The following is a 22832-nucleotide window of genomic DNA, read 5'->3' as shown; positions in this document are numbered from 1 at the left end:
GAAAAAATATCAAACTTAAAAGTCTAACGCTTTTTTAAGACTCAGATTTCTCAGAGATGTGCCTGGGGTACAGTGGTACAAACCTTAGTTTCTGTGGTTGATCTGGACTGCAGTGGTGGTGATGAACAGTAGAGAAGGAAGCAGTTGTGGCTGCAGAAGACCAAGTCGTCTTCAGATTTCAAACGGCCTTCAGATCCCTAACGGGAAGAAAATCAGTCCAAGTTTGAAGAAGCTCAATTAGGAATGAGGTGTAAGTCAACATCTGACTAATGGAAGCCACTCAAGGCAAAGCGATGTAGAAAAATAAATTAGGATTAATGCAATATTTAAATAACCTAAACACTCTAAAGAGTGAAGTCACAGGGGATGCTGTTTAACCTACTAACTGATCTGAAATGTATTTAACTCCATTAGGAAAGATTTACATAATCAGAGCATATGTTCAGTATTATTGCAGTGCTGTGCATATGAATATATTGATAAGTGTGGCCCTTGAGGCTGAAAGGAGTTTTAATACTTTACTCCCCAACGTAAAAATCTGGTAAGCCAACCAGTTTGTAGCTCATATAGTAATCTCACTATTATATGTATACATGACAGCGAAATGATCCAAATTTCTGACAGTGGGACTCATTACACAAATCAAAGCTATAGTCATCAAGTTAAAACAAAAACATAACTTCAACATCTCAAGCAACAATAGTGCAAATTTGCATTTTGTACAATTTCACAGCTGTAAAAAGGAAAGGAGCTAACGTTCGAGTTCTCAGATAACTTTATCAAAAATTCACATTTTAACTAGCTCATCGGGGCTTTGGCTTGGACACAGTCATCATTATAAAAGGTTATGTGATGCATAAATGAAAGCTTTAACTAACTGCTAAGTTCACAGACTGATGAGTCATGCTGTTGGCTTTTATTGACAGCGGCATGCAGAATAATTTGCAGGAAGGGGCAGATTTACTTAAAAAACAGCAAAGTCTGCACGTATACATCGAACGGTATGTAAAAAAAATTAAGATGAAAGGAAGGAAGCTTCTACTGCAGTACTCATTATTCACAATGAATTACTACCTTAAGAGGTTCAAGCTGTAAAGACAGAACAAGAACAAGTTTGAATCTGAAGACTCTTAGACTCTGTTTCAAAAGGTGATAATTGAGAAACTGTGGTACCACAGATGCTGACCTGCATCTATTTATTTAAATAAATAAATAAATTACTAAATATAGAAAAGTAATCTTTGTTAAAATATTAACGCGATGTGTCATCTTTGACTTAATGCCTTTTGGAAATCAGCTCATCTTTTACTTGTGACAGAAATTTTGCTCAGGGGCAAAACTGTCACACGGCACTATATTAAAATATGGTGTACTTTAGTAAACGCTGTTAGATATCCGAGCCTTTTTGTCCATAAGAGCTGCTGACGATTAGCAGCGATTTATTATCTGTGGCCTTGATATCTGAGTAAGAAATGGAGAAGCACTACATCCTCAGTCCATTCAGGCTTCCTGTAAAGGTTATAATTTCAACTTTTAGCCTTTATTTGAAAGGTGGTGTGCACAATTAATATATACATGACTGTGCAGCCATTACATCTGGTACCTTCATGTGAGCAGGGAGGTCTTTGATGGCTTTCTGCACTCCATTTCCCAGAACCACCACCTTACAGTGGCAGCACCACTGGGGTTTACATCCAGGGCTGCCAGGGATCTTGTGATCAGGTCCTCGAGCTCCAGCATTGCCTGATGTAACAGAAAAGTGATGCAAAATTAGATTCATTTTTAACATCTCTGACAGTAACCTACAGATGACTGAATCTTTAATTGGACTAAACAAACTTTAGCAAAGAAAATAAAACAGCCATTATAGAATTGGACTGTAGGCTACCTTCAGCCCCAGATAAATAACGGTACACTCGAAAAACTGTTAAAAAAATAAGCGCTCCTCTGGATGTTTAAAGGGAAGTGATTAGGTATCGAAAGAGCGTTGCTGAATTGTGCATTTTCACCGGGAGTGATTATATTTAGCTTAAATCAAACATGACATTTCAATTACAGGCTGTATTACTGCACCGGGTGGAATCAGAGATGCTCTTGTTTAATTTAGTTTTATTCCCTACCTGGGCTGTTGGGATGGAAACGGAAATGATGTGCCTGCTGCTGCTGCATCATCCCCTGTGGTCCACTGGGCCTGATCATTTGTCCCGGCCGTCCATGCAGCCCTCCACTGTCTCCTTGTCCATTGAAGAGCATGGAAGGCCGTGGCTCCATGCCATGTGGGCCCACCCTTTGACCGCTGACCATAGATAGGGGCCCCCTATCTGGGGTGCTGCTGACCTCATAACTGCTGGGGATCTTCACACACAAGAGGTCTGAAATGGCTGCCACCACACCTGTAATATTCTGAGAAATAAATAAAACAAATAAACAGAAGTTTAGAGCAATGCAAATTGTCCTCTAAAGTTGTCCACCACAGTCACCCAAGAACTCCAAGTAAAAAGGCACTTAAAGCAGTTAAATATTGACTTCTGTATTACTCCTCTGATTTAATATTAAGAAGTGAATCTCTTAGGAACTAAAATGTCCTTGTCAGCTGATTTAAAAGTAGTTTACTTGACCATGTAAAATGAAATCTGCCAATCAAGTAGAATAACTAAGTTAATATGCAACTTTAAATGTCTTGCACATGTAAGAATTAACACAACTTGAATAATCCTAAAATAATGTGTGTAGAAAAATTAAGCTATTATTTTAAGAACTCTGTAATTTCTTAGAATTAGACTTTGATTAATAAAAAACAAGCATCCTCCTTAAAACAAACCCTTGCAATAAATATCTTTCTCTTACTGTGTGGCCAGATTATGCACTTGTCTGATATGACATGGAATGAGAGAACTGGGAAAAAAACAACATGTCAGATTTTTGTCTAACCTCAGTAAATGTAAAGTATTGTTACCTCAGCTGCAGCTGGTCTCAGAGTGATAGCGACAGAAACCATCCCTTGTTTGGAATCATTAGACATAGAGCCGAAGGGGGAGCCAAAGAACATCGAAGAAGGCTCAGTCTTGACATCCTGCAGTTTGATCTGGGTCCCTAATGAATTTAAAAAGGAAAGCATTCTCAAAAACTGCTGCACTGTTCAAATTTGATCATACAAAGACGTGGACAGCCGTCTTCCACATACTTTTATGCAAAGTATAAAGGATGCTGATGCATATATATTCTGCACATGCACACTGAAAACATAATGGAAAGCCTGTGACAGGCAGAAAAGGAGCACCATAGTTAAGTGTGCTCAACATCTCATTTGTGGAAGATGCAAAGCTGGTGTGTTTGTGTAAAGTCATCACTTTGCTAAATTTTGGCCTTTATGTTGAGAATGCTGACCCCTGCAGACCTGGAAAGATTATCACATTTGCATCAAATGGACCCTCGAGGATACACTAATGCGAAAACCATAAATTTACCATGAATTTAATTTTAAAGCCATGAATTTAATTTTAAAATAACTAAATAAATAAAAACAGATATATGTGTTTACCTTTCCCATCAGGTGCAGGAAGCATGGGGAGGACAGGAGACAGGCAAGGCGATGGCGGCTCTTCCTTTACCAGAGACAAGTCTGGGTAACGGCTGATCTCCATGCCAACCACGCTCTCGGGAGATGAAGATGGAACAAAGCTGTCAGGTGTGTCCCTCTCCTTGCAAGGCTCCTGTCCTCGATTACTACAACAAGGAAAATAAATAAATAAATGAGCAACTCTGTTAAAACACTGCAGCCCAAATAAATCATGAAGTACTATTTTTTATCCTTTACCTGAGCTCTTCCTGGTTGTTGTGAGGAGGTGTGGGAAGAGAAGCTGGAACATCCACAGTTTTGGGTCCCTGAGCGATGGCCCGGGCTAGCAGATCTTCCTCACTCCTAAATGGAACATGCAGCGGCTTTGGGACCAGGCCCTTGGAGACTGCAACAGGAAAACAAGGTTAATATGTATGAACGCCTCCTTCCATTTTCTCCTCATGTTTTAAGATTATGGAAACACAATCGGTCAGCCCATCTTGGACCTTTATGAGTGCTTACCCATAGCAGCGGCTTTGCTGGCCAGCTCTTCGGTTGTGGCAAAACCGTTGATCATTTTCTGTCGGTTCACAGGTGGTGGAGTGGGAGGAAGAGATGCCGGCGGGGTCGGTGGATTGCTCAAGTTACTCTGCTGTAGAAGTCAAGTGCAATGCAATGTCAGGCACACAGTGCCACAGACACACTTAACACCCACCCACCCTTTGTTTATCTGGTATCCCCTTAGTAAAGCAGTAAGATCTCACCTTGTAGGCCAGCTGGGAATAATAATCAGAAACTCCATCTAGTGAGGCGCTGCCAAAAGTACCAGATAAAAGGTTCTCTCCATTGAGCTGGCCACTGCCGTAGGGAGCAAAATGGGCAAAGTTGACCCCAATCAGAGGCTCCATGAGAGGCAGCAGAGAGAGCTGCTGTGTTAGCAGAGACAAACAGACCAGTGGAAGGTTAGCAGAGAAGTCAGACCAGATATATTCTTGCACAAGCCATCCTGACCACAATCACTGAAATGTCTTTAAGTATTTTTACGTCAAATGAATCTTACATTCTGCCTTCAGACTATAGGCTTTCAAGCACTGTTACTCCTAACAACACACGGCACCCATCAATTGGAAGAGGAGCAGGTAAAAAAATACATATATATAAAAACCAACTTACCTGTTTGATTTGGGTCATTACAGAGTCTGGTCCAGTGTGCATCAGTTGCCTTTCATCTCCTTCCTTTTTCCTCTTCTTGTAGCGAGAAGCAGGTTTTTCTCCTGCTTTTGGTGCTCTCTTGTTTCTCCCTTTCTTCTTCTCCTGCTCGGGGAGCAGAGGTCCAGGAAAGTCAGGGGTGCCATCTGAGTATGCCTGGAGGTGAGACAGAAGAAGATGCTTAAAAAAACCCCAAACAAAACATGAGTAAACTTAAAATTACTTGAGCACCATAATGGCTTCAAGTTAGATGTTTTCAAACACATAACTATGACTCATTCATATTCTGACAGCTATGATTCATTCTAATTTAGCTATGATGAGCCTCCCATCTGAATCACTTAGCCTGCAAATGACTCACTATGCTGATCACCCCCTCGGCACTCTGTAACTATATGACTAACAAAAAAAAAAACTGACCCCATTGCTGTCCATGGAGCTTTGCCTCAGTAAGGTTTTGCAGTCAGTGGGTTCCTCCTCCTCTGAGCGGAGGCTTTCCTCTGATCTCTGCTGAGACAATCCAGGTGGAGGTGTACTCTTGTTCTTCAGAAGGTGCTTCAATAGTTCATTACCAGCTTCTCCCTTGTTTGGACTCTGCCCAGCAGGGAATGGAGACACACTCCCTTTGTTACCCTCTTCTTTCACAGAGCTCATTTCTGGGCCAATGGAACCTTCTTTTGGCCCGTGACACTCACTGGCATCAGTCTGCTCCAGCTTTATGTTGTTGAGGATTCTGTCATGTTCCTGAGCCTGCGCCTGGGCCCTCGCCGCTTCTGATGACAGAGCAGATTGTCCAGATTGCCCACCAGAAAGTTGCCGTTCAAGCTCTGAGTGACTGGGGGTGGAAGATCCCAGTAAAGGGGACCTGGACAAGTCCTGATCTCCAAAGAGATGCGGATTTCTGGTTGGAGTAGAGGAAGTGTCTGAGACACATGGTGTGAGAGGGGCTGTAAGGTCTGAGTGGGGAGTGGAAGGTGTCTTGACTGAATCTGCATCATCATCTTTCTTCTTTTTGCGGTTCCTCTTCTTTTTCCCTTTCTCATCTGGGATGATGTTGGAATAAAGCTGAATCAGAGACTGACCTGAGCCTGGAAAGTTGGACGGTAAAGGTGTTGACGAGTCACCCCCAAACGGTGGACCCTCACCTGGCATCGGAAGCATTCCTGGTCCACTGAACTGACGAGGCCTGGGCTGACCGTGAGGAAAGTTTGGTCCTTGCAGAGCAACATTATCAGGCCCCATCTCTGGTGGCATCATGCCATTGCCCATCATGGCTCTCCTCTCACCCTGCATAAATGTTCCAGCCGCTGAGCCCATACCAGGCTGCATGCCCTGCTGCTGAGGAAAAATTGGTCCAAGTTGTTGTTGATGTTGCAGAGGAGGCCTCTGTGGCTGCATGAAATCTTGTGGCAGCTCTGCATTAAAAAATGGCATTTGAGATAGTGGTGCCATGTTCCCTTCTGATCCCATCATCCCTTGCTGCTCCATTTCCATGCGGTGTTTCAGTGCTCTTTGACGTTCAACTTCCTGCATGAGCTGCACCCGCTGTTTCTCCTGCTGGTCCCGGAGCCGTTCCCTCCGCTCGCGCTCCTGGAAGCCTTCACTGAATGGGTTGTTGTCATCAAACTTCACACCACCTGCCTGCATGGGTTTTATGGGACCTGGAGGAGCAGGTGGTGCTTGGGGCTCCAAAGGCATTTGAGAGTGCTGAGGTACATTACCCACTGGCATCTGAAACGGCTGGGCTGAATTTCCCATAGGTACTTGGGGAGGCATTATATGTGGCATTCCTGGTCCTCCCATGGGCATAGAAGCACCGGGATGCCAGCCAGGTGGTGCGTTGGGCATACGTGGAGGTACATTTGGCTGGCCGGGATGAAGCGGCATCTGCATCATGGGATTCATAGGAGGCTGGACCATCGGTGGGCCACTGGGCACCATACCAGTGGGGCCTGGCACCGGGTGCATCCCAGGCATCATAGGTGTCATATTGTTTTGCTGCTGTTTTACTCTGTACTCCTCGATCAGTTCAGCATGCTCCTTCTGCTGCTTGCGGATCTGAGACAAAGTAAAGAAATAAGTTATTCTCAATAAATTCACAAAATAACTTAATTAAATAACTAAATAACTTCTTTTTAAAGTACAAATTTTAACTCAGCCAAGTGCACTTATTTCACTTTTAGAGTCAAAGAGGGTTGCAGTGAAGACATAAGACTGTATGTTTTGGTGAAGAAAAAGCAAATGCCTGTGTTTTGTGTCCTATACCCACAGAGAGTTTGAGTAAATGCAACTAATATTTCATTCTAATTATGCCTGCTCAAATATAATATACAGCTAGAGATAATACCTTGCAATAGAAGACATCATATTTTTTAAAAATTGAGTGAAGGTAGTGAACATCAAAAACAAAAGGCAACAATTGTGTTTCTCTTAGATTACACATGTGTGAGTGTTTCTCTTTCAGAACATTGAACACTTCAAGTTTTTCTAACCTTATTCAGTTAGATATTATTAAAGCATTACCCTGTGTTTTGCTTTAATATTTGGAAAAACAGTTTGGATGCAGGTAATACTTTAAGTATTCAAACTCTGGTCACAGGATTAAAGAAAGGACAGTGCTCATGCCAGTCTCTGTGAGGAGTGGGGGTTTGAGAGAATTCAGTACTAGAGCTTGACAGGCCAAGCATTTACCTGCTCCAGTTGTTTCTGCACTACACCCTGCTGCTCTGTGACATGTTTGAGCTGCTCAGCATCCTCCTCAGGGAACTCTCTCCCTGCCTTCTTAGCTGTTCTCTGCTTGGCAGACAGGGCTTTCTTCGACTTCCTGTGAGCGCCGATCTTCTCTTCCAGAAACTTCTGCTGCATTTGAAGTAGTTGCTGAGTCTCCTGGAGCCACTCTTCATACTGAGCCCTCTGAGCATTGTCTGAAAGAAGAAGGTAAAAAAAAAAAAAAGCTCTTTTCTTAGCAATCTTGGCAACATAAAAAACAAACATCTTAATATTTCTAACCTGAAAAGACTATAAAACCCAGAACAGTGAGGCAGCAGAGATTTTGGAAAACTTACTGACAAATCCAGGTCCGAAATTTGGAGGACTTGGTCTTGTTACTTGTGTCAATTTTCCATCCTGAGATAAAAAAAAAAAACAACATTAAAAAGAAGGTTATAACAGATAAGAGAATTATACAGTTTAACCCACTACCCCAAAAAACCAAGAAAAAAACTCATTCATGTTACCTGTCCAACAACTTGTGGAGGAAGTGGTGCACTTTCAGGACAAGGTGGTGCTGGACCAGGTGGAAATCTGTGACACAAAGAAGTCATTCCAGTCAATTATGTACACTCCCCATATAATCATCTTATTTTCTATGCACTATAGAAAATGCATTCTTGTGGAATTCTTACCTGTTCATGACCATGGGAGGCATTCCCATGTTGTTCTGAACCATGACTTTGTTGATGCCTTTAAGGGCAACCATTTTGGCTTTCATGATGGGGTCAGTGATGGCATCAAAATCTGCAGATTAAAACAATGACTGTCAGAAATAAACACTGCAAAAATGTGAAGAAAAAAAAACAAATAAAAAACACACACACACACACAAAAAAAAATAATAATAAAAAACCCCCCCAAAAAATCCCCCAAAACAAACCACTTAACTTAAAGTGACATCTATATAAGTGGTGCTATAAATTTATTTACCAATGTTGGGGAAGAAGTCGCTGCTTGAGCGCTGTCGTATCATTGCTTGCATCTGCCTCTGCTGCTGTTGCTCCTGCCTCTCCTGGTCCAGGAGGTCCTGCAATAGGAGTGGCTGCTCCTCCAACAGAAGAGGACGATGTTGGGAATGCTGGCCCATTGCCTGGTTTAACGCTGCCTGCTGGGCCTGGGTGAGACCGCTCTGGTCCACTCCAGACGTCAATCCAACCTGATGGTCTGGCCCAAAGCCACTCAGAGGAACCTCTCCTGCAGTGACGGTGTCAGGTATTGTTTGACTCATTGCAAGTCCAGAGGTATGTTGAGCATCAGCAACTTGGTTCTGCTGGGCCATGAGGTTACCTCCTTGATTGACAGACTCAACAATTGGGTTTAATGATTGCTCTTCAGGCTGCTGCTTAATGAGTAAACTAGACAGGACTGGGGTAGAGTCAGAGAGCACTCCTTGCTTATCGGAGATTAAGGTATTTCCAGCAGTTTGCTGGTCTAGTACATCAGGTGGTTGTGGACAATCTTTGACCTCTGCTTTAATTTCCTGCCCAGGAGCCAGAGCAGCTGAGTCCTTATTTAAAGGGACCTCCAGCTTGACTTCAACTGCAGACTCCTCACCCATAGTCTCTGACTTTGCCAGTACAGATGTTGAACTGGAAGAAGCCCCGGTTCCGCTGCTTGTGCTTTTGTTGATATCTGTAGCATCAGTATTGTCATCCATAGGATCACTGAGATCCAGCTCCTCACTAAACATGTCTTTCTTGATATCATCTAGATCAGGGTCTGTGTAAGCAATGATGTCAAATTTCCCAGATGTCAGGAAGTCATCAAGGTGTAGGTCATTGGTCTCTAAATCGAGGTCTTTGCCATCTTCAGGATCCAGATTTAAGTTTTCCAAGTCAGCATCTACTAGATCTTTTACCTCCACATCCTCTAGATCTTTGACTGCAGATTCTTCTGTATCCAGTTTCTCCTCCACAGTTTCTCTGCTCGTCACTGAGACAGTCTCACTCTGTCCAGCCGGGGGTGCAGACAGGATCATGGAAGCTGACATATTTGGGGTCTCATTTGAGGCAGGCTGGCTCATGGACCTCATCAGTGGAGACTGTTTGAGTGTGCTTCCTGGAATCTGGGTTTGATGATGAAGATTGTCCATACTGGCAGAGAGCTGTAAATGGCCAGTTTGGTTAGCCATAGGGTCCATCATTCTGGGCCCCTGATTTGGGGGGAACCTAGAATCAGGTGCTCCTGGAAAACCTGCAGGCCTTTGGTTCTGGAAGTTGGGATCCAAATGACTTCCTTGCATGTTGGCAGGAGGGAATGGCATACGTGGCCTGTTTTCTACTGCTCTGTGCCGCAGTTCAATAAAAGGCTGGCCCATTATGTTGTGCTGCTGCATTGCCATACCACGAGGTGGGAAGTGCTGGGGCATCCCCATAGGGTTTGCTCCCATGTTTTTCGCCATTTCAGCAGACATGGACCGTCTCATTTGAGGAGGGACATCTTGCATTGGGTGTTGCCCCCTTGGAAAGAAGTCTTGAGACCCATGAGGTCCTAGAGCTCCAGGTGGAAAAGCAAACCTGTGGGGGGAAGGATAGAAGAAAAAAAAAAAAAAACTTTTACAAAGACATAAAAGGAAGACTAAAAATTGTACAATCATGTGATATTTATTATGGAAAATTTGAAACACAAAAAGTAATTAAAAGAATAACAAAACAAACCTTGGTCCCTGATGTCTCAAATCTCCAGGATGTGGGCCGCGGGGCATTTGACCTTCATTAGGAAAGGCTACACGCTGATCTCCTGGAAAATGTCCAGGAAACCTCATCGGCCCTCTAATAGGTACTTGTCCAGGATAAGGCGGAGGAGGCCGGGTGAATATTTCCCCTGGTTGAGTAGGGCCCTCTTGGGGCCATGGCCGTGGTGTTCCTGGGGTTATGTTGCCAGGAGGCTCCTGAGGGCCCCTCTCCTGTCTGGTGGCACTCCTCTGTTGCTGCTGCTTGATGATTAGTTCTCTAATTCGTTGTCGCTGCAAGTTTGAAAGATTTAAGAGTTTTTAAAATCATTTTTAGCCGTTCAAAGAGTTGATTTGGGTCTTTTTTTTTTTTTTTACATAGCTACTGCACAACATTATTTTATTTGAGATTCCTTGTAGTTTTGTGTATGTCCATATTTTGTCTGGGACAGTTGTGTTGAATATAGTTTATAAATAGGCCTCTATTTTCAAGAGGACACTGTAAAGTATAAACAAACACATGCAATTATATGTAAATTATTTAATTTGTTTTTTTTTTTAGACTGAAAATAGTTCAAAGAAATCATAGATCCTGCCCTAATTTACTCATGAATTTAAGAGGAGAAGCAATAAAGTAGTTATAAAAATAATGTCGTAATTCCTTAAAAATACAGGGAAACATGTCACAGGAAATTAATTTAATTTGTAACATGATCGGGTATACAAGAAGAATCCCATATTACATAAAAGTATAGATGGGGAGGGGTTTAAGAAGAGACTGAAATGTGCATTACACACTTTAAAAAAAAATTACATTTTAGTTTCAAAATGTGACATGTTGTCTTTATAGTATTTTTACTTGATTGGGTTTTACCGATTAAAAAGTCATTTAATTTTGTTTTTCTTTTACATTTTACACAGCATCATAAAATGTTTTAAAATACAGGGTTATAGAATAAAATTAAAGTATCTGTCTGATACTTACACAATTTCTGAATATTGTAAATATAGTGATATGTGTAGTTTTCTTATTGTTCTTACCAATTTGGTTCAGGCTATTAATAATATTATTAGGATTCAGAATACAACACAAACAGTGTTCACGTACCTGTCTGAGTCTTTCATCGCACTCAGCAAGAGCAACAGTTTGAGCCTCTGACGCTGAAACAGGAATTTGTGGATTGTTGGACAGTTGGACTGGGTCCTGAAGGCCAGCTCCATTGTTACCCACAACTGACTGATCTTTCATTTCCATTTTTTCTGACTGTGGACGAGGGGTCATGGGTGCTTGTTCAAATGGATCATGGACAGGTGTCTGACTTGGTCTTCTTGAGGGTGACTGAGTAAATCCATCATCTGAAACACTAGGGTGTTTTGGTGTTTGTAAGTCTGGGTGAGGGAAGGGCTCTTGAAGTCGGCCTTGGGGTGGGGAGAAAGGATCCTGGCTTCCCATTGGTCCTTGCCTTGGCCCTTGTCTGTTAAGCCCATCAGGACCAGGCCTCGGGGTGCCTGGAGGATGGCTGTAAGGATCATTCAGCATTGGTCTTGGGACTCCAGGCTGAGGAAACATGTCACTACTCACTGGCCTTGGTGTTCTGGGTGTACTGGTAAATGGCTCCATTGACCCCCTCAGGCTGCCTGGTGACTTAGAAAACCTTTCCCCCACAGATGGCCGAGGAGTACCTGGTGGCTGAGCATAAGGGTCCACTGAGTGGGAAGGCGACATCCTCTGTCCAGGGTGAGACTGATGAGAAAACTGGTTCATTCCACTAGGACGAGGTGTAGCTGGAGCCTGCGAGTAGGGATCTGAGGATGGGCTGGGGGTGTTTGGTGGTTGACCGTAGTTGTCATGGGGACGCGGGGTGCCAGGGGGTCGAGCATAGGGCTCAAAAAACGGTCGAGGTTGAGCACCTGCTTCATTGATGGATCGGTGGTTAGCTGCAGGCTGAGAGAAAGGGTCAGCAGCTTGCTTGCTAGGACCAGAAGGCTGGGCAAAAGGGTCATATGTGAAGTGGTCAGGCCTTGGAGTGGAAGGTGCATGTGCATAAGGATTTCTTGACATTTGAGTAATTGGTGGTGGCTGAGCAAAGGAGTGCCCCTGTGGGTGATGCTGGCCCATCCTGGGAGGACTGGTAAAGCTGTCATTCGCTGACGGTCTTGGGGTGTGTGGAGGCTGTGCATAGGGGTCAGTTTGCTGATTCTGGGAGAATCTGTCAGTAGGATGTGGGCCTGGTCGGTTGAAGTGATCCTGAGCCTGAGGAGGGGGCATAGGTGTTTTAAATAGAGGGACAGAGCCAGATTCATTGCTTCCAGGTATCGGTGTCAGTAAAGGTCTTGAATAAGGGTCAGACAATATCATCCTGTTCTGGGTCATGCGCTGATAGGCATCATTTCTTATCATTGGCCTTGAGTATGGGTCTCTGCCAGGAGAACCCATTGGAGGCCTTCCTTGAGCAGCTTGACTGCCCCTGGGGGGACCCATGGGCTTCAGAAAAGGGTCAACTTCACCAGTGGGCCTTGGGGTGTCAGGAGGTTTGGCGTAAGGATCACTGGTCATTGATGTGGGAGAGCCAAAAGATTCATGAGCAGGAGAGGGCCTCCCTCTGTCCTGCTGCTCCATCAAGGAGGTGGGTGATTTACCAGATTCCATGGGCATTCTGCGACACGCATTTGGTCCAAGAGTTGGAGGTCTTGGCGTCCCGACCATCTTGGCATATGGATCCCATGGAGATGATGGTCTGGAACCAGAGGAACCTGGTGAGAAAACTTGTGGAGACTGAGGTTGGGAGGAAGGCCCAGAGGGAGGGGGAGGAGGGGGTCGCAAGAACACATCCTCTGAAGGACCTGAAGTGGGTGTCCCTGACAGGGTCCTGGAAAAGCTCTCTTTCTGGTTGACCTGCTGCATAGGGGACATGCTGCCATTACTGGGCTGGGAGGCTGGGCTTTGGTTACCACTGTTGTTGGCGTCTCCCTCTGAGTGACTAGTTTGCTGTTGTTGTTGCTGTTGCTGCTGTTGTTGTTGTTGAAGTTGTTCATTCTTTACTTGCTCCAGTTTCTGAGTGGCTTCAATTTTGGCTTGCTGTTTGCTTTTCTGCCTCATTTGCTGTTGGATGGACAAAGTGAAAAGGTGCATTAGACGACAAAAGGGGTGCATAAATTATCAGTCTCATGCCAAAAAAGAGCTGGACCTACTAGCCACCAATGTCATCAGGGTTAATGTGGAGGATAGTGTAGTTCTTTAGGGGGTGTTTTACTAAACCACCACTTCTTAGCTGTCTTAATATAAAGTGGACCTGCCGCTGCATTCGACTGACTGACTTCATTGCATACACTCTTACCTGTCTAAACTTCCACTCTTGTTCATGCTCTGACTCTTTTGGTTTCAAAGGGTCTTTAAACAGGAGATCTGTGTCTAGTGGTATGTTGGGATCAAACACCTCAGGGGGCTGTTGCTGTGGATGGTGCCTCTTCACGGTCTCATTCGACATCTGGACTTTGTTGATGCGCAGGGCTGCTCGGTTATCTCTTGCCTTTTGCTAAACAGCAAATCAATCACAATTGAAAAACAAAACAAAAACAGATTAGAGAAAATTAATAAACACAAGATTATAGAAAAAATTAAAGGTTATCCATGTAGTCCCAATTCTCTGTAATATATACTTACACTATTACAAACAATAGTATGCAATACTGAATTAGAATTATTTTATAGCAGTAAAAATAATATTTTTATGATATGTAGGCATTTGTTTTGGATGGGACTGCCATGCTTAATCCTTTGGTTGCATAGCCTTTACATATTGTGCATGGAGCATGATGAAGGTCTACTTCTTATTGTTAAATTAGGTATTTCAATAGTTCTCAACCAGGATGATGTATCACAACTGCGGTTTTAAAACAAGATTGCAAGTAAAAAATACTGGCAGCCACCTGTGCTCCCTCTCAGCCTCCTAATAGATGCACCTATGGCATAAATGTGAAAAGCCTACATGATTTTCAGAAAGTGGACCTCTGACCATGAGGTCGAGGTCACTGAGATTGAAACTAGTCTACGATGTATATCATTCTTGAGTTATTGTGTTCTCAAAATTTTTAGAAAACTTTAGGTCTGACCTTGACCTTAAGGTTGAGATTACTAAGATTCACACTCAATTTTTAGTAGATGCATCTATGTATGGTATCAACTTGAAAATCATGCGTTGCTCCATTCTCGAGTTAGCATATTAAACATATTCAACAATATCCCATCAGGCTTTTACAGATGAGGGGTAAAGTGTTAACAAAAACAACCAAAAAACAAAACTAAACTCGCCAAGCAGAGACTCGGTCTTTGAAAGGGGCCTCTATCAGGTAAAATGGCTTCTAGTAAACTTAATTACAGAGGCAATAGGGAGCTTTAATTCTGAGCAAGACTTCCGCTGTTAATTAGTTCATCTGAGAATGGCTGCGTTTCAAACTGGTTTGGCAAAAGGCAACCGGCCAGATACACGAGTGTGCCTTTTGCATACTAGTAAGTCTGTGCAGCTACTTTGGTGTCCTGCATTGTTCTAAGTGTACTGTCTTTGATTTAGCTGAAACTAAATGGGAAAATTGAATCATTGATCTTACCACATATGGGGCCCTGTCTTGTGAGCTAGCTTTCCTCCAAAGTTTTGCAATTTGCTTCACTCTTGTAGACCAGTCTAGGAAGAATAATGGAGAAAGTTGTTAAGTGAACAGCTCTCAAAGCACATACAAGGTATGGTTTGTACTGTATAACCTAATGCAGTCAGTATTAAAAACAATAACCAGAAATTAGCAGAAATAACAGGAATGACGATGTAAACAGGACCATAAAAAACACAAACACAGGAGAGAAAATGGCTTCAAGCTTTAGAGCCATATACCAACCTGGGTATTCTTCTTTAAGGTTGGGGAAATTGATATTAGTATATAGTACAGGAGCAACAGTGGCTAGTTCTCCAAGTGTTTCCTCCTTTTCCCACTTGAGTGTACTCCTTTGGGCATTTGACATGGCTTCAGTGTCCCCCTCGGGCAAAGAACCAGGGGGTGTAGGGCCAGGGCCATGGGCAGGGGTGGGCCATGGACCAACTGCCTCTCTAGGCATCTGATTAAACTTTCTTTCCCTGTAACACAAAGAACAGAAGCTCCAAAGTTATACTTTGCTGATTTTGCTGAGTGAAGAAAAGAAAAATGCATTAACAGTTAAAAGGGAAGCAGGACTTTACCTCGGATTGTCAGTGAAAGGCATACGGTTGAGGGGAGAAAAATTTTCTGGGATGCAGGGCCCTGCTCCATGATTTGTAGGGAAGCGTTGGTTTGGTCCCATCATACCATTAATCATTGGCATCCTTGGAAACATGGGATTCCCTGAACACAAGATTTGCAACGTGAAGTAGATGCAGATTTTAAAACATATTGTAATTTTCTTTGATCAGGGCAAAGTGACTAATGGATGTACCTGCATTGGGGTGAGGCATGCTAGTGCCAGGTGTGGCAGGGAGGGGCCCTGGACCCTGGGGGTGAGGCACCTGTGGTGGAGGTGGTTGGCTCGTGCTGGGGCTCAGGACTGCTGTGAAGAGATCTTCCACATCCTTTCCTTCCAGCTCTGAAAAAGTTTGACAGCTCAGTGTTAACGTATGTGTGTATGAAATATAGTAAAATACGATGTCAGAGAACAATCCATTACGACTTTAAAAGCAACCAGAACATTTATCATACTAATCTTTATAACATTATATTTGTCAAATTGGTTAGAACACTTGATAATAAGTTTAGAGGTCAGTTATGCTGGGTGGGAAATCACTGGACCAAACTTATGTTTTCACAAGAAGGATAAAAATTACAAACCTGGAATTTTGTAAAGTTTGCTGAGAATTGATTCTGAAAGAAAGAATCAACAAAAACAGATTATTATTCATTTTGAAGTTCCAAAGCAAAGGGTCTTAAAGTTGCAAAGCAAACTTCTACTAAACAGCAGGAGAATAAGAAGATGGGTCTAATGCACAGAAACTTTCCACAGAACTAACGTTTGATATGTTCTCTGCTCTCCCAATGTACTAAAATGCCTGATAAATATTGAATAATTAGTTAGCTGATGGTTACAACAACATTACAGCTGTTTTACTTCACCTTTGATGGAAACTGTGTGACCCAAAATCAAGAACAAAATGTTAACCTTGGCCTCCCCATTGGGGCTCTTCATTTCAAGTTCACACAGGACGTCTTGTTTTCCTAAATCCCTAACAATGCCTGGACTTCGTCATCGGTGCCTGTATCACAGAATTTCTTGCGTGTTGTTAAACCGAATCACAATGAACTAAAACCAAAAGCAACAACCAACAATGGTTCCTAATCCCTGTGGGAAGTTCCCGTGTTAGAACTGTGGCTAAACATGGATGCCTGGTCTCCCACACTGACCATCAGTAACCATTTTGTCCAGCTCTGGGCTGAGAATGCCGTCCAGGGGTTCCTCTGAGAGGGTTCGAGGTGTCCTCCGGCCTGCCTGAGACTGGGGCGCCACTGAGGAACTGTCTGCCAGGGGCCCAATGTCCAGACCAGCTGTGGAAACACACAGTCATGCAAAAACAAATCATAACACAGACACACGTGCACACATACACAGCAACCAACAAAATACTGAGTAAGATCAGAAATATAGAACTGAAGTGAGAACATGTTTATTGTCATAACAGCCTGTGGAATACAACCAAGACCAAAGACTATATGATTACAGCTCCTTGGGGTTCCTGGATTGTTTTAAAGGAATGTTTTAGGATCTGTGAAAGTTCAGACAGGTCAGACTAATTCTGATTAAAAATACACAAAAGTCTGAAGGAAAATACTGTTCTAACCCCTACATTAGCCTTCCATTTAAGACATTTCTTTTTAAAAGAAAGCCATGGAGCTTCTTTTGAAACATTTCTTTCAATTTGAATTACATAAGAATTTATCAAAGCACGACTACCAACATAACACACTTCTGTCCAACTAATGTCTGACACTTTAAATTATTTCAATAATTTCTTCTACACAAAACGAAATACCAATACAAGGATGGTTGCAAACATTGGTTGGCAACAGCAGTACGAAAACTAAATTATATAAGCCCTTAGAACATTTCAGACAAATAAAGTATTTCTTTTTCTTCTTCCAAAGAATGAAGGACATGAACTGCAGATGCTTTCTGCCATAAAGCCACAGGAATGAGAACTGAGGATTTCACCTTCTTCGGGAATTGGAAGGACATTTGCCAAGGCCTCTTGTTCTAAACTGCTCATTTCTTGAATACTAGGATGTCCTTGCCAATTTGTTTCTCTGCTATCTTGGAGACATTTTCGATTAGGCAGATAAGAACTTGCGTTAGGGTATAGGAGGTTCACAAACAAAGACCCGCACACCATAGGCGCTTGAGTGAATACCGTGCACTGTGTTAGGTAAGCACTAAGCAGTTCATGAGTGTTAAAACAATCTGAAATGGTTGAGAAAAGGTTGGTGTGATGCAGCTTGTATACATGCACACTTAAATAGAGACACACAGACACTGTAAAAGGGGGAGAATGCACTAGAGCAAGGGATTAGTAGGCCAGAGCACCCTTACCAAAAGGAGGAGGTGAGCTGTCAACCTGGAAGGGGCAAAAATCAAGACCTACAAGAACCCAAAACCAGATCAAATGAGTGGGGGGAAAAAAAATAAAAAAAAATAGTGAAGACAGCATAAGCACAACACACTTTAGATGATGCAAACAAAAAAAGAAAACAAAAAGGTGAACAAACAAAAAATATTGTGATATTAAAAAAGCAAAAGATTGTTTCTGTCTGGGGAAATTTCTAATTGAGGAGTGAAACGATTTTATATACCCACGGCCAGGTGACTATTAATAAAATCTTGCCACTGTGACTGCCTGTGAGATACATAACGCACCAGAGTCATTGCTTGGCTTTCCGAGCATTCCCAAGATGTCTGCATCAGTGTTCAGAACATCAGATAGATCAACTAATGGTTCCTCAGACGTCTCTGTAGATGCGGGGGAAAAAAAGGAACAAAAGAACAAAAAAAGGAAGAAAACCAAACTGTCACAAATCATAATTGATGATGATGAACGGACATGAATGATAGTTGGAACCATCTGTTTGAATGCCTCATGTAGAATTTGCTCTTAAAAATAAACATTAAAAAAATGTCACAAATAAAAAAATAAATAAAACCCAAAATGTACCATGTCAAATGTATCTTTCTGAAGAATGTACGGTAAAGAATAAGTTTAATTATATGAACTGTAAGGTTTTCTATTTCATGGATTTCGTCAGTGAAGGCCTTGACTGATGTGAGTCATTCGACTTCTAGCTTTTTGTCTCTTCTAATAATTTTCTATTTTTTTCCTTAAAAAGTTGGATTAAAAATGTAATAAATAAATAAATCACAATTTTTTTAAGTCACAGTTGTCAAGGTTCCAGCATTTTATTTCACTGAACTGTTAAAACTGCTGAGTTTCTTTCTTTTAAATGAGGCACACCACATTCTGAATGGCAAGAAAAATCTGCAACCTACTCAGGAATCCAGTATTTATTACTGTCACTTCCCAAGTCATCATGATGCCTTTAAACACAATGACAGCCTATTAAGCAAACTAACCCTAGTTTATGACAAATTTGTCAAACCAAACAGTAATTTAGTAATAAAAATCAAATGTGTCTCTCCAAGAGCCAGGTAATTACTGATTGTGAAGAACTTCATAGACGCGTGTTTTGTTTGATTCCCTGCAAACCTAAAAACCTACCAAATGTCCAGATATGTGGACAGAGTGTATCAAGTTTAGGTATTTAAACAGGCTGGAACAAGACTGAAAATTGAACCAGCAATCATACCACACTCCCGTTCACCTGTCAGTGAAATGGTGGGATTGACTGATTTCAAACACAATCTAAGTCTACTTCTGCTACAGTCATCAGTCTTGGACACATCTATTTGACTGGAGTGCAGGAAGCGGCTAATAACGTAAAGCTGTGGTGCAAGTTACAAACTATCTGCACTGCGCTTTAAATAATAAATTAAACTACTGTTAGAATACTGGCAAACTTCTAATCTTTAATCTTATGGCAGTTTATTTGATAAAAACCTTTTCTATTTGGACTCAGTCCTGACAACACACTGTTATTATTCAGGATATATTACACTTTTGCTTCTGGTTGTGCCATCCTTGAGGTCAGTATGAAGGGCATTTACCATTTTTTGAAAAATTTAGAGAAAGATCAAGAGAGCAAGACACACACAGTGAGTGTAGCAAGGTAGAGCGAGCTTGCAAAGAGAATAGAAACTGAAACTTTGCTGTACTGACTTCACTTGTGGAATTGAAGTATTCTTTAATTAGTTTAGCTTTAGTTGGAGCAGCAGTCGAGAGTCTGAATGCTAATTATCAGAGATTAACCTTCAGCATTTTGGTCATGTATGAATGGGGGATATGCAATTTGAACATGTGTTCAGTAAACATGTTTCAAACCCATTCAGTTCTGCTGAAACGGTTAATACTCTCATTGGGGCCAAGTAAGGACAAGGGAGACAAATTTCATCAAAACTTCATGCAACATGGACTATATGCTGTTTTACCCTTTCCAAACACCTGCATTGTTTCTTTAAAAGCACTGGCCAAGTTCAGAGCATGCTCCGCCTTTGGTCATATCAAAAATTTAGTGCAGTACAATGCTTTGAGTCAGTGAATCATTACATCTCTCACTGTGGAGAACCAAAGTAATTGTATACATACGTGCTGCTGCTGGTCTGGAGGGAATGGATGTTGTTGATGCGCTAAGCAGAGGGTCTGATGAGGGATCCAGAAAACTGCTAGTGGGATGCTTCCTCTCCACTTGGCTTTGTCCGTCTTCCAGTAATCCTGATTCGACCCCCTGCTGCCTGCTCTGCTTGCTTTTGTCTAGCAGGTCTTTTCCAAAGAAAGCCTCCTGAACATGACAACACAGGACACCAGCCAGTGTCACCTAATTTTTCTTGACACCATTCTTAGGAAACCATCCGCAGCCATTTAAACCCCATGAGAACTTAAGTGAAACAGAAAAGCTTTGAAACTAACAGCGAGGTTACTGTTGGCCTCACCTTGTCAGGCCAACCTCCCCCAACCACTTACACCCATAAGTCATCTGCTGTCCTGCTGCACTGAGAAACTAAAAGCCCAACCTGGTGCTGTCTTAATAACTAATGAAATAAGCTTCTGTGTTGGACCTTTAGGTTAGACTCAATATCCCCCCGTCACCCCTGTACCATGGTGGGATAAAGAGCAGCACTGACAGCTGCCGGTGGCTTAATGCATCACATATCCATGTTTTAGCCAACACAAGGTGACAGACAGATACTAACTGGGGACACAGAGCCTTGGAGTTAAATCCATGTTAAGCCTTTGTCTGTCAATTCACAACTAAGATAGGAGCCGTTTAAAGGGTATGGTCAAACACATCTCTCCTCTACTATGAGTATCTTTAGGCTTTTCCCCTTTAAATAATAATAATAAAAAAGGCCCACAGAAGGGGCAGTGAACGCAGTAGTTCTGCAACTGGTTTCAAGGCATTGTACTTGGATGCACTTGAAATCCCAACCTTCCCAAGGGTGAGATAAAACACATTTAAAATAGCCATTTCGTGACATGATCAGACATTCTGCACAGGAGAGGAACATTTGTACAATAATAAACAAAATATTTATATCTAGTTTTTAATTAAAAATCAATTTAAAAAATTTAAAAAGAACAAAAAAATAGAATCAAGAAGTAAATCTATGAAATACATTCCTCCTTAATAGACTGACTCCAGATTTCTCCACAAGGTTAGCGTGATATAAAAATGTAACAATATATTCAAATTCAGTATATACAAGCTGTTAGTTTGCAGTCATGGTGGACGCTATCATGGACGACAGACCTGCAGGTAGGTTGGAAATGCCTCCTCCAGTTTTGTCTTCTTCTTTCGATATCGTTTCTTTATTTTTTCTGGAACTTCCGGTCCGGGGGGCGTCTCATCAACAGGAGTATCCGGCAGTGCCTCTGGCCAGCCTGTAATAAATAGAATAAGTATAGCCACTCTCTTCTAGTTCTACTGTTAGCTCTTATTTTGAAATACAGATTCACATACAATTCTGGTGCACAAACCTTCATCTTTTCCAATGAGATTCTCCGATACAGAGCCAGAAGAATCCTTCCTGCAGAGGGCTCGTTTAGCCTTCCCCGGACCTTGGCCTGGACGGCTCCTTTGACGGACCATAAACCCACCGATGCCTTGTAAGAAGTTATAAGAAATATATTTATAATACATATAAACATCGTTGCAGTTATAAAGATTACTTAATTTTCAGTATTTTAAATATAGACTGTCCATTGTATTCAGCTTTCGGCAGAGAGGCCGTGAGATGGCAGTGCTTCGCTACAGCGTCGGACATGTACTGCACCATTTTACGCTTCAGAGGAGCTGTCTCCTTCAATCAGGTGCCCTACCCGGCCGGTACGGTTTCCTCTTCCTCTTCTTGCCGCCGTCGGCCCCCTTGGAGTCATCTTCTGCTGGCTCTCGCTCCAGGCTTGAGTCAGACTTTGCCTCACAATCTAGGAGCTCCGCCTCTGTGAGAGAGAGACAGAGCGCCCAATGATGGTGAGTGACAGCCTTGCAACAGAAAACATCCCAGCCAGGCCCCTCAGCACAGTGCCAGGGTCAATTCTTTGTGAACTCCTCTCAGTGGCAGAACATTAGCCTGATTGAAATTAAGTTCACCGGTCCCATTAATCAGGACTGTAATTTCCAGTGAGGCTCCACCTTTTTGTAATCTCATTCCTAAATGGCCTGTTAAAACATTTTATTAACTCTGAGTAAAAGGGAGAATTTCAATACATGTAAGTAAATATTATGCTAATTCTTTTACTATTAACTCTGGGAACTCTGGGAAAAGCTATGCTTTTTGGCTAAATAATAGTTTGGCTAAACTGCGCACTGCCTCCATTTAAAAAAAAATTAACATCATAGTTGGCTACAAAAAAATAAGAAACACGATTAATTAAGAAATTAATTACAGTCAGAGTTTATAGTTTTTATCCAGATTTGCTTCTGCAGCCTCTCTCCCTCTCGTCCACTGTCCACCCTACTGTGCAAATTCACTATGTATTTGCTCAGATTAGTTCTCCACACTCAGGACTCTCTCCTCAGTTTAGCTATGGTTTTCCTGCTGCTCTACACAGCCAGCAACTTTTGTGCTTCCCCCTGTGTCCATTCCCACACTCCCCTGCTTTGAATATCCCATCTGCAATTATTCACCTTTTATCCAATTACAGTTCCCTATACCTTTACTCATTAATCACATCTAGCTAGTTCTGGCTTATGTTATAGCAGCCTTCACATCAAAATACAATATGTCATGTTGCTAGGCAACATGGCAGCGATTGCAATTTTACACTGGGGTTAAAATGATATCTTTGGCTTTTCTAGGCATTACTGCTAGTATTTTTTTTCTTTTATCCTACACAACCAAAAATGTACAAAACACTGGCCGTCTGCTACATATTTACACGTATGTAAGTACATAAATGCAGAAAATGTGATAACAGGGTTAAAACCTTGGATAATCATCTGAAA

The 22832-nt window shown here is 42.2% G+C and overlaps 1 protein-coding gene across 9 annotated transcripts in view; it reads right to left on the bottom strand.

The window, feature by feature from the left end:
- Nucleotides 1–22832, bottom strand: part of kmt2cb (lysine (K)-specific methyltransferase 2Cb) — a 78591-nt gene that overhangs the window by 5788 nt on the left and 49971 nt on the right. For 4 of the 9 annotated variants that reach the window (XM_025900646.1, XM_019347970.2, XM_019347975.2 and 1 more), the window contains 30 exons: nucleotides 21707–21826; nucleotides 21365–21490; nucleotides 21138–21268; nucleotides 19976–20168; nucleotides 18136–18228; nucleotides 17812–17859; nucleotides 16632–16772; nucleotides 16062–16094; nucleotides 15673–15819; nucleotides 15440–15581; nucleotides 15102–15337; nucleotides 14820–14893; nucleotides 13550–13747; nucleotides 11320–13314; nucleotides 10198–10505; nucleotides 8471–10056; nucleotides 8173–8284; nucleotides 8005–8071; nucleotides 7834–7894; nucleotides 7460–7692; nucleotides 5189–6826; nucleotides 4733–4924; nucleotides 4324–4488; nucleotides 4082–4211; nucleotides 3818–3965; nucleotides 3542–3726; nucleotides 2957–3093; nucleotides 2121–2403; nucleotides 1604–1743; nucleotides 84–197 (listed from right to left, as the gene is read on the bottom strand). In XM_025900646.1, the coding sequence (XP_025756431.1) occupies nucleotides 84–197; nucleotides 1604–1743; nucleotides 2121–2403; nucleotides 2957–3093; nucleotides 3542–3726; nucleotides 3818–3965; nucleotides 4082–4211; nucleotides 4324–4488; nucleotides 4733–4924; nucleotides 5189–6826; nucleotides 7460–7692; nucleotides 7834–7894; nucleotides 8005–8071; nucleotides 8173–8284; nucleotides 8471–10056; nucleotides 10198–10505; nucleotides 11320–13314; nucleotides 13550–13747; nucleotides 14820–14893; nucleotides 15102–15337; nucleotides 15440–15581; nucleotides 15673–15819; nucleotides 16062–16094; nucleotides 16632–16772; nucleotides 17812–17859; nucleotides 18136–18228; nucleotides 19976–20168; nucleotides 21138–21268; nucleotides 21365–21490; nucleotides 21707–21826 (9176 nt within the window). The remainder of the gene's footprint in view (nucleotides 1–83; nucleotides 198–1603; nucleotides 1744–2120; nucleotides 2404–2956; nucleotides 3094–3541; nucleotides 3727–3817; nucleotides 3966–4081; nucleotides 4212–4323; nucleotides 4489–4732; nucleotides 4925–5188; nucleotides 6827–7459; nucleotides 7693–7833; nucleotides 7895–8004; nucleotides 8072–8172; nucleotides 8285–8470; nucleotides 10057–10197; nucleotides 10506–11319; nucleotides 13315–13549; nucleotides 13748–14819; nucleotides 14894–15101; nucleotides 15338–15439; nucleotides 15582–15672; nucleotides 15820–16061; nucleotides 16095–16631; nucleotides 16773–17811; nucleotides 17860–18135; nucleotides 18229–19975; nucleotides 20169–21137; nucleotides 21269–21364; nucleotides 21491–21706; nucleotides 21827–22832) is intronic. The other 5 variants (XM_019347971.2, XM_019347974.2, XM_019347972.2 and 2 more) reach the window with 5 other exon arrangements.

This window comes from Oreochromis niloticus, linkage group LG18, assembly GCF_001858045.2.
Source record: "Oreochromis niloticus isolate F11D_XX linkage group LG18, O_niloticus_UMD_NMBU, whole genome shotgun sequence".
NCBI classification, from domain to species: Eukaryota; Metazoa; Chordata; class Actinopteri; order Cichliformes; family Cichlidae; genus Oreochromis; species Oreochromis niloticus.
The sequence above is the reverse complement of the archived record's forward strand: the minus strand, read 5'-3'. Positions and strand labels throughout refer to the sequence as shown.